General features: G+C 38.3%; 1 protein-coding gene across 1 annotated transcript in view; it reads right to left on the bottom strand.

The window, feature by feature from the left end:
• The window catches only part of Tmem135 (transmembrane protein 135), a 193,584-nt gene that overhangs the window by 137,137 nt on the left and 43,423 nt on the right, over positions 1-13,024 (bottom strand). Inside the window, exon 4 of the mRNA XM_032893263.1 lies at positions 11,384-11,417. Coding sequence (XP_032749154.1) covers positions 11,384-11,417 — 34 coding nt within the window. The remainder of the gene's footprint in view (positions 1-11,383; positions 11,418-13,024) is intronic.

Raw genomic sequence — 13,024 nt, 5'->3', positions numbered from 1 at the left:
CCATCATTTTATTCTTTTGTGTAGAAGTCAGAGAAAATACTTGATTGTTTATTTTATAATTTTTAATATGTATTTTATTAATCTGACTTTTGACAACTATTTCACTGTCAATTTGGAAAACTAGAAAATAGTATTTTTAAGTATACACTACATTAATCATATATGAGAATTAAACAAATATTAGTTCTATTGCTATAAGCCTATATTTAATGCTTATTATTAAAGCCACACAAACTTGTATTTTAGCAACTGAAAGTTATTGGATCAAATTTTGTCAGTACTAAGATAAGCTACAGAAGTGCTTAGGGAGAACAATTCTATAGCACAAATGTCACCAGAGACAGCCCTGTGCTAAAACAAAAATATCAGCAGAGACATCCCCAAGCACAGAGTTCACATCTCTTTACCTACTACCTGGAATGATATGTGTTTATAACATAGGTATCTTCATGGCCAGGCCAACAGTGATATGTGTTTATAACATAGGTATCTACACAGCCAGGCCAACAGTGATATGTGTATGTAACATAGGTATCTACATGGCCAGGCCAATAGTGATATGTGTTTATGGAACAGGTATCTACATGACCTGCTTCTTCTCCAAAGTTCAAAGTAGAAAGTTCATGCTCAGTTTAAGCTGATCTCCAGCTTTTAGTATTTATAATCTTTTAATCAAAATATCACACTAGCATAGGTCAAACACACAAGCTTTGGGATAAATCCCTCCTGTAAATTATCCCTAGTGACGAACACTTCATTTACCAAAGTCATTCAGCCAGGTACATCTCCAGTCACAGGACAGCAATGTCCAAGCCTCACGAAGTTTAAATGCACAGATCGGAAGACAGGAAGACAGGAAGACAAGAAGGCAAGAACAAAAAACAAAAACTAAAACTCAACTGTTGACAAATTCCACGGGGAAATAAATAAAACGCATGGTCTGGGCTGTACACATGTGGCAACTGTTACTCTGTGTGGAACAGAGATGCCAAACTTTACAACTGTGACATTTCAGCACAGTCCCAAAGAAGAAAACAGCAAGTCATGCAGACACAGGAGACTAGGAAGAGTCTAACCAAGGTCCCACACAGGTTGCTGGTCATGATTCCTCGGCCAGGGTGGGCGGAATGAGGAAGAATAGAGAGCAATGGGCGGGTAATAAAGAGAAACACAGAGACGTCTCATTTTCACAGACTCTTCCAAGTCCTAAGAAAACAACTTTGTAATTTGCTCAGTCACATTTCACAAAATCTGCAAAACTACAGTATTTTAAGCACAAAATATTAAATCACTAACATTATATTTTGATTTATTTGTCACACTACACTTTTTTGTGAACAGCACAGACATTTTAGGACCAAGCTTACTGCTAGTTCAGTTCAGGACATATTTCCATTGAAATTATCAAAATGCATTCATATGCATTTATTTTCCAGTTGCTTCCAGTTACAGACAACTGATTGCTGTTGGTCCCTGAAAGTGCACTTTCCATGAACACTCTACTGCTGACCGCTCTAACTTACTCTGCCATAAAAGAAGGGAGAAGGCTCAGAAGCCACACTAACACTGAGGAGTAAGATGCCAAGTCCAATAAAGGGCCGAGGCAACGGAAAGAAATGTATGAAAGGCACAGCACCAGAAGACAAAGGCTCTTCCCAATGTCAGACATGGAAAGTGTTAAGGAGAGAACCAATGTTGATCTAGACCCAGCTTAGATACAGGTCTCTCTTGTCAAATAAACGATGTGAACACAATCACAATTACTGTAAGTGTATCAACATCGAAATGTTATGAAGTCTTAACTTCTGATGGAAATTGTATAACAGGATACGTTTTAGAACTGCTGTCTTTTAAAACTAATACTGTCCGAAACAGAGTAAGCCTGCCTATCAGATACAATTTTAACTATTCCAATTGCTTATAATTTTAAAAATATAGTTGACCAATACCTCAAAGTAGACTAAATTATGTTATTTATTCTAGTCAAAAAATAACAAAATCATCCTATAGGGAACTGAAAATGTATAAACAATGAACAATGGAAAAAGTAATACAGCTAGGGTTGATGTATGCCAAGAACCACAGCATTTGGATGCCTAAGGCTCAAGAACTAAGAATTCAAGGCCAGCTCGGAATACATAGTAACCTTCAAGCCAGCTTGGACTACACTGCAGGCCCCCACTGAAGTTAAGGAGAGACATAAGAAATAAACTGGTATGTATACCAGGTGATTGTTTTACTAGACATGTTTTTCTAGATTTTGTTACATCTGATACATATCTTCTTAAATTAAGTCATTCAAAAAATACTAGATGAACTAAGCAGCACATTAAAAACAGCACTCTAGATTCCAGACCCCAATATACACACACAGGTAAACGGTTTAATTAAATTGAGGCAAAAATATGAAGTACAATCGGGATTCAGAAGAGATAAAAAGAAAAAAAAACATTTAACAATAAACAAAACATGGAGAAGAAAATAAGGTTTAAATACAGACACCAAGGAAAAGTAGAGAATAACTAAAAAAGCAAACTAAGTTCTGATTTCAAAACAAAACTACATCCTTTCCAGTATAGTTCCTCAAAGAAAAGCTTAAAAACTAAGGAAAAATAAAGATTTCCTAAAAAAGTAAAAGAGATTGACAACACATTCCAAAAAGTGTCTACACACACAAAAAGGGGTGGGGGCTTCAGGTTTTCGCCAGCCTAGAATTCTATATCCAGCAAGATTATTGTTCTCTCAGCATATACTTATCAAATTCTATTCATGTCAGACTCTACCTACATGGTTATAATACAATGAGACATAAAACAGGAAAAGTCCCTAACTGGACAGAGCTTACAGATTAGAATAATACTGTATTCAAAAAAAGTAAAGCCAAAAAGTAATCCTTTATTTGTCTGTCCCCTCCTGCTGTCCTAAAACTTTTTTGTTTCAATTAAAAGAGACTGGAACACTGAAGCTCCTATAGTAGATGTCTTTAAATGATTTAGCCAATTGCACAGCCTGGGCTTTACTGTTGATATGTGACATCATCTCTTACGTCTCACAGACCCTGCAGATCTTTCTGTACATAGCATATATATGCAGAAAGATGCATCAGTCCGGCACTGTTCTTACAGTTCCCATAGTGCACATAGTTCACATTTCAGCCCTGTGCATCCGTTAGTATCTCACCGACCTCCTTCACCACACAACAGACTGCATAAGCATGGGTGTTACCAGCAGTCAGCACAGTCACCTCAAATAGAGTAGCACTGTATTGAACTGTTACCCATCCCCAAAGGAACGTCTACATGTGTTGAGGATTGGTTCTAATTCTTTGTCTTAATTCAACTCCCAGAATCACATGGGAATCTATGCGTTCAGATGCTAAAGGAAGCCTGAAGCCTGCCCCCAGTAGGCTCTGATTGGGAAATAAGGTTGTCTGTCAATGGCCAATGGCTGGGCAGGATGAAAGAGGTGGGACTTTCAGATTGCGCAGGCAAGGAACCAGGGAGGAGGAGAAGAAAGTAAGAATTGCCATGACCAAGAGGCAGAGGGATTAGACTTAAGAGCTGCAGCCATGTAAAAATGTGGGAAAGTAGCCCTAGGGGTCATTCCACCGATTGGGTCTTGGGTAGCAGAGATGAAATGTTGCTTTAGCAAGTTGACTCAGCAAAGTTGGAGGGAAGGATATATGCTGGTGGCAGGGAGGATTAGAAATGCCCAGACATTGAGCTAGGCATTGAGTCTAGGCATATCAAAATTAGCTGCTGGTGTGTGTGTGTGTGTGTGTGTGTGTGTGTGTGTGTGTGTGTGTGTGTGTGTGTGTCATTGAGAATCCAGAGCTCTTAGGCACAGTGGTTTAACAAATTTACTGCTACATACATGTGATAGACCTTTTTCCTTGTTGTCTTGATTGGATTTGGAGTTATTTAAAGGACATATTTCTAGGACTGTTCATGAAGATGTTTCCAGAGAAATTTAACTATCCACTTTATATGTTAGGGTCATAAACTGAAGCAAAAAAAAAAAAAAACATAAAAACAACAAAAAAAAGGAAGGAAGAGGAAAAAGCAAGCTGAGTACTAGCACTCCTCTCTGCATCCCGACAGTAGAGGAGATGTGACAGAGCAGATGCCCAGCGTGTCTGCCACCATGCCTTCTCAGCATAACCAAGAGCCAGAAGCAGCCATTCTTTTCCTCACATGGCTGTTGTCAGGTATTAGCAAGAAAAGAAACTAGCATACAAAAGACATCTGGAAATACATGAACTTGTTACAGAACTCAAGAGCTTATCTACAGGGAAATTAACCATTTTCAGTTAAACTACTGAATGTTGTACATCAACTATTATTTTAAAGTTATTAAGCCCCCTTCCAATCTGCACCTCCACTTGAACCCTAGCAGATTTCTGAGCCTGCCCTGGGACCCCACAGCCTACCTACACTCAGGAGGTCTGCCATAACCAAGTGAGACCCCTGCCCCGATACCCATGCCAGCTGGGAACCTCCCTCACCACGCAGAGTCCAGCAGATGTGGAATCTACTCCACTCTGGCCGAACATCATCCCCATTCCGGTCTGCACCTCCACCTGAACCCTGCCCACGCAACCTCACCCCAAGACCCCCCCAGGCTACCAGTCTCCCAGGAGGTCTGCCATAACCGGGAACATAGCCTACCTGTGTCCCAGGAAGTCTGCCATACATACATACATACATACATACATACATACATACATACATACATAGATCAACATGCCTGTCACTGGACTCTAAAGCCAGGCTCTCTCTCAGGAGGCCTGCCCAAACCAGGGACACAAGAACACAGGGCCACAAAAGGCCTACTGTCACAAGGGACACAGGAGGCCTGCTCTAACCAGAGACAATACTGCATACCTCTTAGGATGTTTGTTCTAGACCAGGTCACACAGTTCAACCTGCCTCCAAGGAATCCTTCTCCAGCCTAAGATACCCAGGCCAGTTAACACCAGAGGCAAGTAGATGGCGAAAGGCAAGTGCAAGAGCATAAGCAACAGAAGCCAATGTAATCCGGCAATCTCAGAACCTAATTCTCTACCACAGCAAGCCCAGGATACCCTAGCACACCTAAAGAGCAAGACTCTGACCTGGAGTCCAATCTCATGAAGAAGAAGAGGCTTTTATTTGAGGAGGATATAAATAATTCCCTTAAAGAAATACAGGGGAAAAAAACAGGCAAACAGGTAGAAGCCCTAAAGAGGAAACAAATAAATCCCTTAAGGAAATATAGGAAAACACAATTAAACAGACTTTGAAGGAATTGAACAATATAGTCTAAGACCTAAAAATAAGGAAATAATAAATGGAGGCAACCCTAGAAATGAAAAACCAAGAAATGAGTAAAGAAATGTAGGTGTCAGAATATAAGAGATGGAAGTGAGTGGAAGATAGCATAGAAAATATCAGCATATTGGTTAAAGAAACTACAAAGGGTAAAAAATTCCTAACCCAAGTCTGGGACACAATGAAAAGATCAAACCAAAGAATAATAGGTATAAAAGAGGATGAAGATTCCCAGTTCAAAGGGCCTTCATCTTCAACAAAGTCATATAAGAAAATTTCTCTAACCTAAAGGACCATAAACATACAAGAAGCCTACAGAAAACTAAATAGACTAGACCAAAAAAGAAAATTTTCCCCACTAGATAATGATCAAAACACTAAATGTACAGAACAGACAATATCAAAAGCCATAAGGGGATAAAAACAAGTAATATATGAAGTCCACCCTATGAGAATTACACTAGATCTTCAAGAGAGATGTTAAAAGCCAGAAAACGCTAGGCAGATGCCATACAGACCACAAGAGACCTCAGATGCCAGCCTAGGCTACTATATATAACAAGTAAAACTCTCTAAATCACCATAGATGGAGAAACCAAGACATGCCATGAAAAAAGAGAATTAAAACAATATCTTTCTTCTAATCAAGCCCCACGGAGGATACTAGAAGCAAAACTATAACACAAGGAGGGTAACTACACACAAGAAATTAGTCATATCACAACAAACCCAAAAGAAGAGAATCTGACACACAAATACCTCCATCAACAAAAACAAGTTACTAACAATCATTGGTCTTTAATATCTCTCAGAATCAATGGACTCAATTCCCCAGTAAAAAGACACAGGCTGACAGACTGAATATGCAAACAGGGTCCATCATTTTGCTTCATGCAAGAAACACACCTCAGCAACAAAGAGAGACAGTATCTCAGAGTAAAGGGCTCAAAGAAAGGTTTCCAAGCAAACGGTACAGAGAAACAAGCCCAAGTCACCATTCTATTATCCAATAAAATAGACTTTCCACCAACAGTAATCAAAAAAAAAAAATTGAAAAGGACACTTCGTAGTCTCAATTCTGAACATCAATGCACCAAACAACAGGGCACCTACATTCATAAAAGAAACTTTACTAAAGCTCAAAATACACACTGAACCTCACATAGCAATAGTGGAATTCAATATCATACTCTCACTAATCAACAAGTCATTGAAACAGAAACTAAACAGAGACACAATAAAAATTAACAGAAGTTATGAACGAAATAGATTTAATGGATATCTATAGAACTTTTCATCCCAAAACAAAAGAATATAACTTCTCAGCACCTCTTGGAACGTTCTGCAAATCTGGCCATATAAATGGACACAAAACAAGCTTCAACAGACAGAAGATTGAAACAACCATATGCATTCTGTCAGATCATCACAGACTAAGGCTGGACTTCAGTAACAACAAAAACAACAGAAAGCCCACATACTCATGGAAATTGAACAACTCTACTCAATGATAACTTGGTCAGAGAAGAAATAAAGAAATTAAAGACTTTTTAGAATTTAATGAAAATGAAGGCACAGCATAACCAAGCATGGAGAACATAATGAAAACAAGTGTTCATTCATAGTACCAAGTGCCTTCATAAAAAAATTGGAGAGACCATATACTATTAACTTAACAGTATACCTGAAAGCTTAGAACAAATAGAATAGACAGAAGGAAATACCCAAACTCAAGGCTGAAATCAACCAATTAGAAACAAAGAAAACAATACAAAGAATCAAAAAAAAACCAATAGCTGGTTCTTTGAAGAAATTTATAAGATAGATAAACCCTTAGCCAAACTGAAGGGCTCAGAGACAGTAACTAAATTAACAAAATCAGAAATGAAAAGGGAGGCATAACAACAGAAACTGAGGAAATTCATCAGATCTTCCTTCAAAAGCCCCTACTCAAGAAAACTGAAAAATTGAGATGAAACAGGTAATTTTCTAGACTAAAGTTAAATAAAGATCAGGTAAACTATCTAAACAGTCCCATAACCACTAAGGAAATACAAGCAGTCATTAACAGTCTCGTCACCAAAAATAGCACAGGGCCAGATGGTTTTAGCACAGAGTTCTACCAGACCTTCAAAGAAAAGTTAATACCAATACTACTGAAACTATTCCACAAAATAGAAACAGGAGGAACACTACATAATTCATTCTATGAAGCCATTCTGATACCAAAACCACACAAAGACCCAACAAAGACTGAGAATTTCAGACCAATTTCACTTGTGAATATCAATGCAAGAATACTCAACAAAATTCTCGTAAACCAAATCCAAGAACACATCAAAACCATTCATCATGATCAAATAGGCTTCATCCCAGGGATGCAAAGATGATTCAATATATGAAAATCCACCAAAATAGTCCATTATATAAGCAAACTCAAAGGAAAAAAATCACATGGTCATCTCATTAGATGGCAAAAAGGCCTTTGATAAACTACAAAACACTTCATGTTAAAAGTCTTGCGGAGATCAGGAATTCGTGGCACATAGCTAAATATACTAAAAGCAATATACAGCAAACCAATAGTCAACATCAAATTAAATTAAGAAAATTTTGAAGCAACCCCACTAAAATCAGGGACAAGACAACGCTGCCCGCTCTCTCCTTATCTGTTCAATATGGTACTCAAAATTCTAGCCAGAGCAATTAGAGAACAAAAGGAGACAAAGTGAATACAAATTGGAAAGGAAGAAGTCAAGGCATCACTATATGAAGATGATGTGGTAGTGTACATATGCGACCCCAAAAGTTCTACCAGAGAACTACTACAGCTGGCAAACCACTTCATCAAAGAGGCTGAATATAAAATTCACTCAAACAAATCAGTAGCCTTCCCTTATATAAATTATAAACAGCTGAGAAAGAAATTGGGGAAACAACACCCTTCACAATAGTCACAAATAATATACAATATCTTGGTGTAACTCTAACCAAACAAGTGAAACATTTGTATGACAACAACTTCAAACACCAGAAGAAAGAAATTGAAGAAGACCTCAGAGGATGGAAAGATCTCCCATGCTCATGGATTGGTAGGATTAATATAGTGAAAATGGCCACCTTACCAAAAGCAATCTATGGATTCAATGCAATTTCCATCAAAATTCCAACATAATTCTTCACAGACCTGGAAAGAACAATTCTCAACTTTATATGGAAAAACAGAAAACCCAGGATATCAAAGACAATTCTCTACAATAAAAGAACTTCTAGGGCAATCACCATTCCTAACCTTAAGCTGTACTACAGAGCAATAATGACAAAAAAAAAATCACATAGTATTGGTACAGGGACAGACAGATCAATAAATAAAATAGAATTGAAGACCCAAAAACAAACCCACAAGCCTATGGACAAATGATCTTTGACACAGAAGCCAATAAATACCATATAGTAGAAAAATAGGCATCTTAAAAAAAATGTTGCTGGTCTAACTAGTGGTCTGCATGTAGAAGAATGAAAACAGATCCATAATTATTACTTTGTACAAAGCTCAAGTCCAAGTGGATCAAGGACCTCAACATAAAACCAGACACATTGACTCTAACAAAAGAGAAAGTGGGAAAGAGCTTCAAACACATTGGCACAGGAGAAAATTTCCTGAGCAGAACACCAATGGCTCAGGCTCTAAGATCAACAATTGACAAAGACCTAGTGAAACTGAAAATCTTCTCTAAGGCAAAGGATACTGTGTCAGTAAGACAAAAGGGTAACCTACACATTAGGAAAACATCTTCATCAACCCTACATCTGATAGAGGGCTAGTATCCAAAATATACAAAGAACTCAAGAAGTTAGACTCCAAAATGGGGTACAGAACTAAAAAAAAAATTCTCAACAAAGGAATCTCGAAAGGCTGAGAAACATTTAAAGAAATGTTTAACATCCTTAGTCATCAGAGAAATACAGATCAAAATGACCCTAAGAATCCACCTCACACCAGTCAGAATGGCTAAGATCAAAAACTCAAGTGACAGCACATGCTGGGGAGGATGTGGAGAAAGAGGAACATTCCTCCATTGTTGGTGGGATTGCAAACTGGTACAACCACTCTGGAAATCAGTCTGGTGGTTCCTCAGAAAATTGGAATTAGTTCTGCCTGAAAACCCAGCTATATCACTCTTGGGCATATACCCAAAAGATGCCCCACCATGCCACAAGGATATGTGCTCCACTATGTTCATAGCAGCCTCATTTGTAATAGCCAGAAGCTGGAAATAACCTAGAAGACCCTCAACCAAAGAATGGACACAGAAAATATGGTTCATTTACACAATGGAATACTATTCAGCTATTAAAACGAGGGCATCATGAACTCTGCAGGCAAACGGAGAGAACTAGAATATATATTATCCTGAGAGAGGTAACCCAGACCCAAAAGGCCATGCATGGTATGTACTTACTGCTCAGTGCATATTAGCCACAAGGTACAGAATACTTATAACTCACACACCATATGAAGTTTAACAAGAAGAAAGGCTCAAATGAGGATGCTTCAATCCCCTTAGAAGGGAGGAAGAAAATAATCATGGGAGGCAGAGGGAAGGAGGAACCTGGGTGGGAGAGTAGAGGGGAGCAGAAAAGTGGGGCAGGATCAGGCATGGGGGAAGACAGGAGAGAGCCAGAGAATGAATGGAAATTTACAGCTGTGAAGGTTGGAGGAGGAACCTCTAAAAAAGTCTCAGAGACCTGAGACGTGAGACGTTCCCTGGACTCAATGGGATGACCTTAGCCAAAAATGCCCAACAGTGGGGCAATGGAACCTGAAGGGACCACCTCCAGTAGATAGACATGGCCCTCGGTAGAGGGATGGGCCACCCACCTACCTTAAAAATTGTTGACCCAGAGTTATTCCTGTCTAAAGAAATGTGGGGACAAATACGGAGCAGAGACTGAAGAAAAGATCCCGGCCCAACTTGGGATCCATCTCATGGGCAGGCACCAAACCCTGACACTATTCCTGATGCAGTTTTGTGCTTGCAGACAGGAGCCTAGCATAGCTGTCCTCTGAGAGGCTCTGCCAGCAGCTGAAACTGACAGATGCAGATACTTACAGCAAACCACTGGACTGTGGTAAGGAACTCCTGTGGAAAAGTTAGGGGAAGGACTGAAGAAGCTGAAGGGGATTACAACTGCAAAGGAAGAACAATAATATTAACTAACCCAGACCCCTCACAGCTTCCAGAAACTAAGCCGCCAACCAAAGAGCACATGGGCTGGTCCACGGCCCCTGGCACTTAATTTAGCAGAGTACTGCATTGTCTAGCCTCTGGGTGAGAGGATGTGTACCTAATCCTCTTGTAGAAATTCATGCCCCAGAAAGAGGGATGGTGCGGTGGGGGAGGGGGGGTGTCAGGTGGGGCAGGGAGCATCCTTTCACAGACAAAGGGGAAAAGGGATGGGGTGAAGAACTCTGGGAGGGTGGATCAGGAAGGGGGAGCAACATTTGGAATGTAAATAAATAAAATAATTTAATTGAAAGAAAGAAAGAAAAATGTTATGACAAGGTTAACTGGTGAACATGATAGCAGCATCTGGATTATATGTGCACTATGATCCCACGTGGCATTGGTGTCATTCCTGCAGATGTGGGAATTCAGATGATTATGTTATCACACTCGGGTTTTAACGTTAAAGGTTTATCATGACAACTCATCCTTAACTCATTTCTCCCATTCAAACAACAACACAGGCAGAGTAGGGAATTAAAGGGGGTGAGAGAGCTAAATATACAGGTACAAACTTGTAACCCATCAAAGACCTAAAGTTAGAAAAGAAGAATGCCAAAAGGCATACGGCAGTGACTTGGGTCTCTTCTCAAATAAGTGAAAGTTGCTATGACAAGAACTAATGAAGTGGTATCAAGTTCTCCCAGCCATTCAACACTAGCCATTGAAATACACAGGAAATGGCTCAAAATCAAATTTTTCCTTCTTCCATTTAAAAAAAGGAAAAGAAAGAGAAGTCTATGGAATTTTTTTTAATATAGAAAAAAGAAAAAAACCTTTACTTACCAAGTTGGCCATATAAATTGTGAGCAGCCCTCTCCTGTAAATAATTTTTAAAAAAGAAAGATTAAGCTTTGATCTGACTTTTAATTACTTTATTATCAAAAATCTAGCAAAAAATTTATCAGGAGTCTAAAACCACACTAATACTAATATATTAGAAAGTAAGCAAATTGTGTTGAGCTCTCCTTTAAATATGCTGAGTTGAACCTACATTGATTCTCTAGGTCATTCTAGTAATATGTCATAATAAGATTCTACTTGATTGTCATGAAATATTTTAAATTAATATGCTTTGTTACTAGAAAGCCCACTGAAATCTCTGTATTCTACATTAGAGATATTTTCCCCCTTTTTGAGATGGAGTCTCTACTGGCCAGGCTGGTCTCAAATCTCTGAATTCATGCAGCCCTGTAGAGTAGCTGGCACTTCCAACACACACTTGCTATACATCCTGACTGTGCTGGAGGATCCATAATTCAGTAAGAAGAAATACTAAGGAATTTCCTTGGCAAAAAGTCAAGGCCAGGGGATTGGGGATTTAGCTCAGGGGGAAGCCACTTGCCCAACAAAAAAAAGGCCCGGGGGTTGGTCCCCCAACCCAAAAAAAAAAAAAAAAAAAAAAAAAAAAGTCAAGGCCAGAACAATTCTGACTAAACACAATTTTATCAAAACATCAAATTATCTTGTTATTTCGTACAAAAGTAACTGAGCAATTTGTTCATAAGAAACTACTGTCCATTTGTCACTGGTTACAAACTCTCCTGTTTATCATATTAATAAGTAGACATGTGAAAAGGAAACAAAAGTTCTCTCAATACAGCTACAGAAAAAGAAATATTTTTATTAAACACATTTAATGAGACCTCACGTCAAGCCTCAAAGATAATGACATCTTTTAAATAACTTACTTTTAGTGTATCTGAGAAATTAAAAAAAAAATACATTCTATTCTCTAAAGAAAAGATCTCATGCCTTAATATGAGTTCAGGGAAAGAGAGAAATCATAAACAGAAAATTCAAAATCTCACTCAGATCTGAATGACAAGCACTTTCAGGACTCAGAGGAAAAGTACTTCATATCCAAAACAAGTTGCTAATATCCATCACCTTAATGTAAATATCATGCCAGGCTTAAATATCAATATTACACATATAATATTACATACATATATGTAATATAGATATAATTATATCATAACCATATATATTCTTGACTGTTTATTATTTAAAAATAGCTGACTAATATTTCCAAAGCTATGCATAGGCAGTATGGCTTAAAACTTATGAACAGATTTAGGAAACCATAGTTCTAGTCAACTTTTATTTCCTGTACCTTATCACTAAAATGAAAAAACAGAATTCCATATCTGTTCACCTTTTGTTTAAGATAAAATTGTCTAAAGACAGTAAATTATCCATTTATATGTTGGTGGTAATCGACCTAATTGGACCTAAGGCCTGCTGACAGGAAAGAAATCTTGCTGGTACTAGAAACCTGGCCAACTACCCAGGGCTAGTAAGGTCAAGGATCTTATGGGAGGACTTACTATAACAACATTACTAAACCAGTAAACTCCTAACTGCGTAAATATTTTCTCTCATACCCAAAGACCAGTATGACTCTCACCCCTCATCGAAGAACTA

The sequence above is a fragment of the Rattus rattus genome, chromosome 2 (assembly GCF_011064425.1).
Source record: "Rattus rattus isolate New Zealand chromosome 2, Rrattus_CSIRO_v1, whole genome shotgun sequence".
Classification (NCBI taxonomy): domain Eukaryota; kingdom Metazoa; phylum Chordata; class Mammalia; order Rodentia; family Muridae; genus Rattus; species Rattus rattus.
This window is presented reverse-complemented; position numbering and strand designations above follow the sequence as displayed.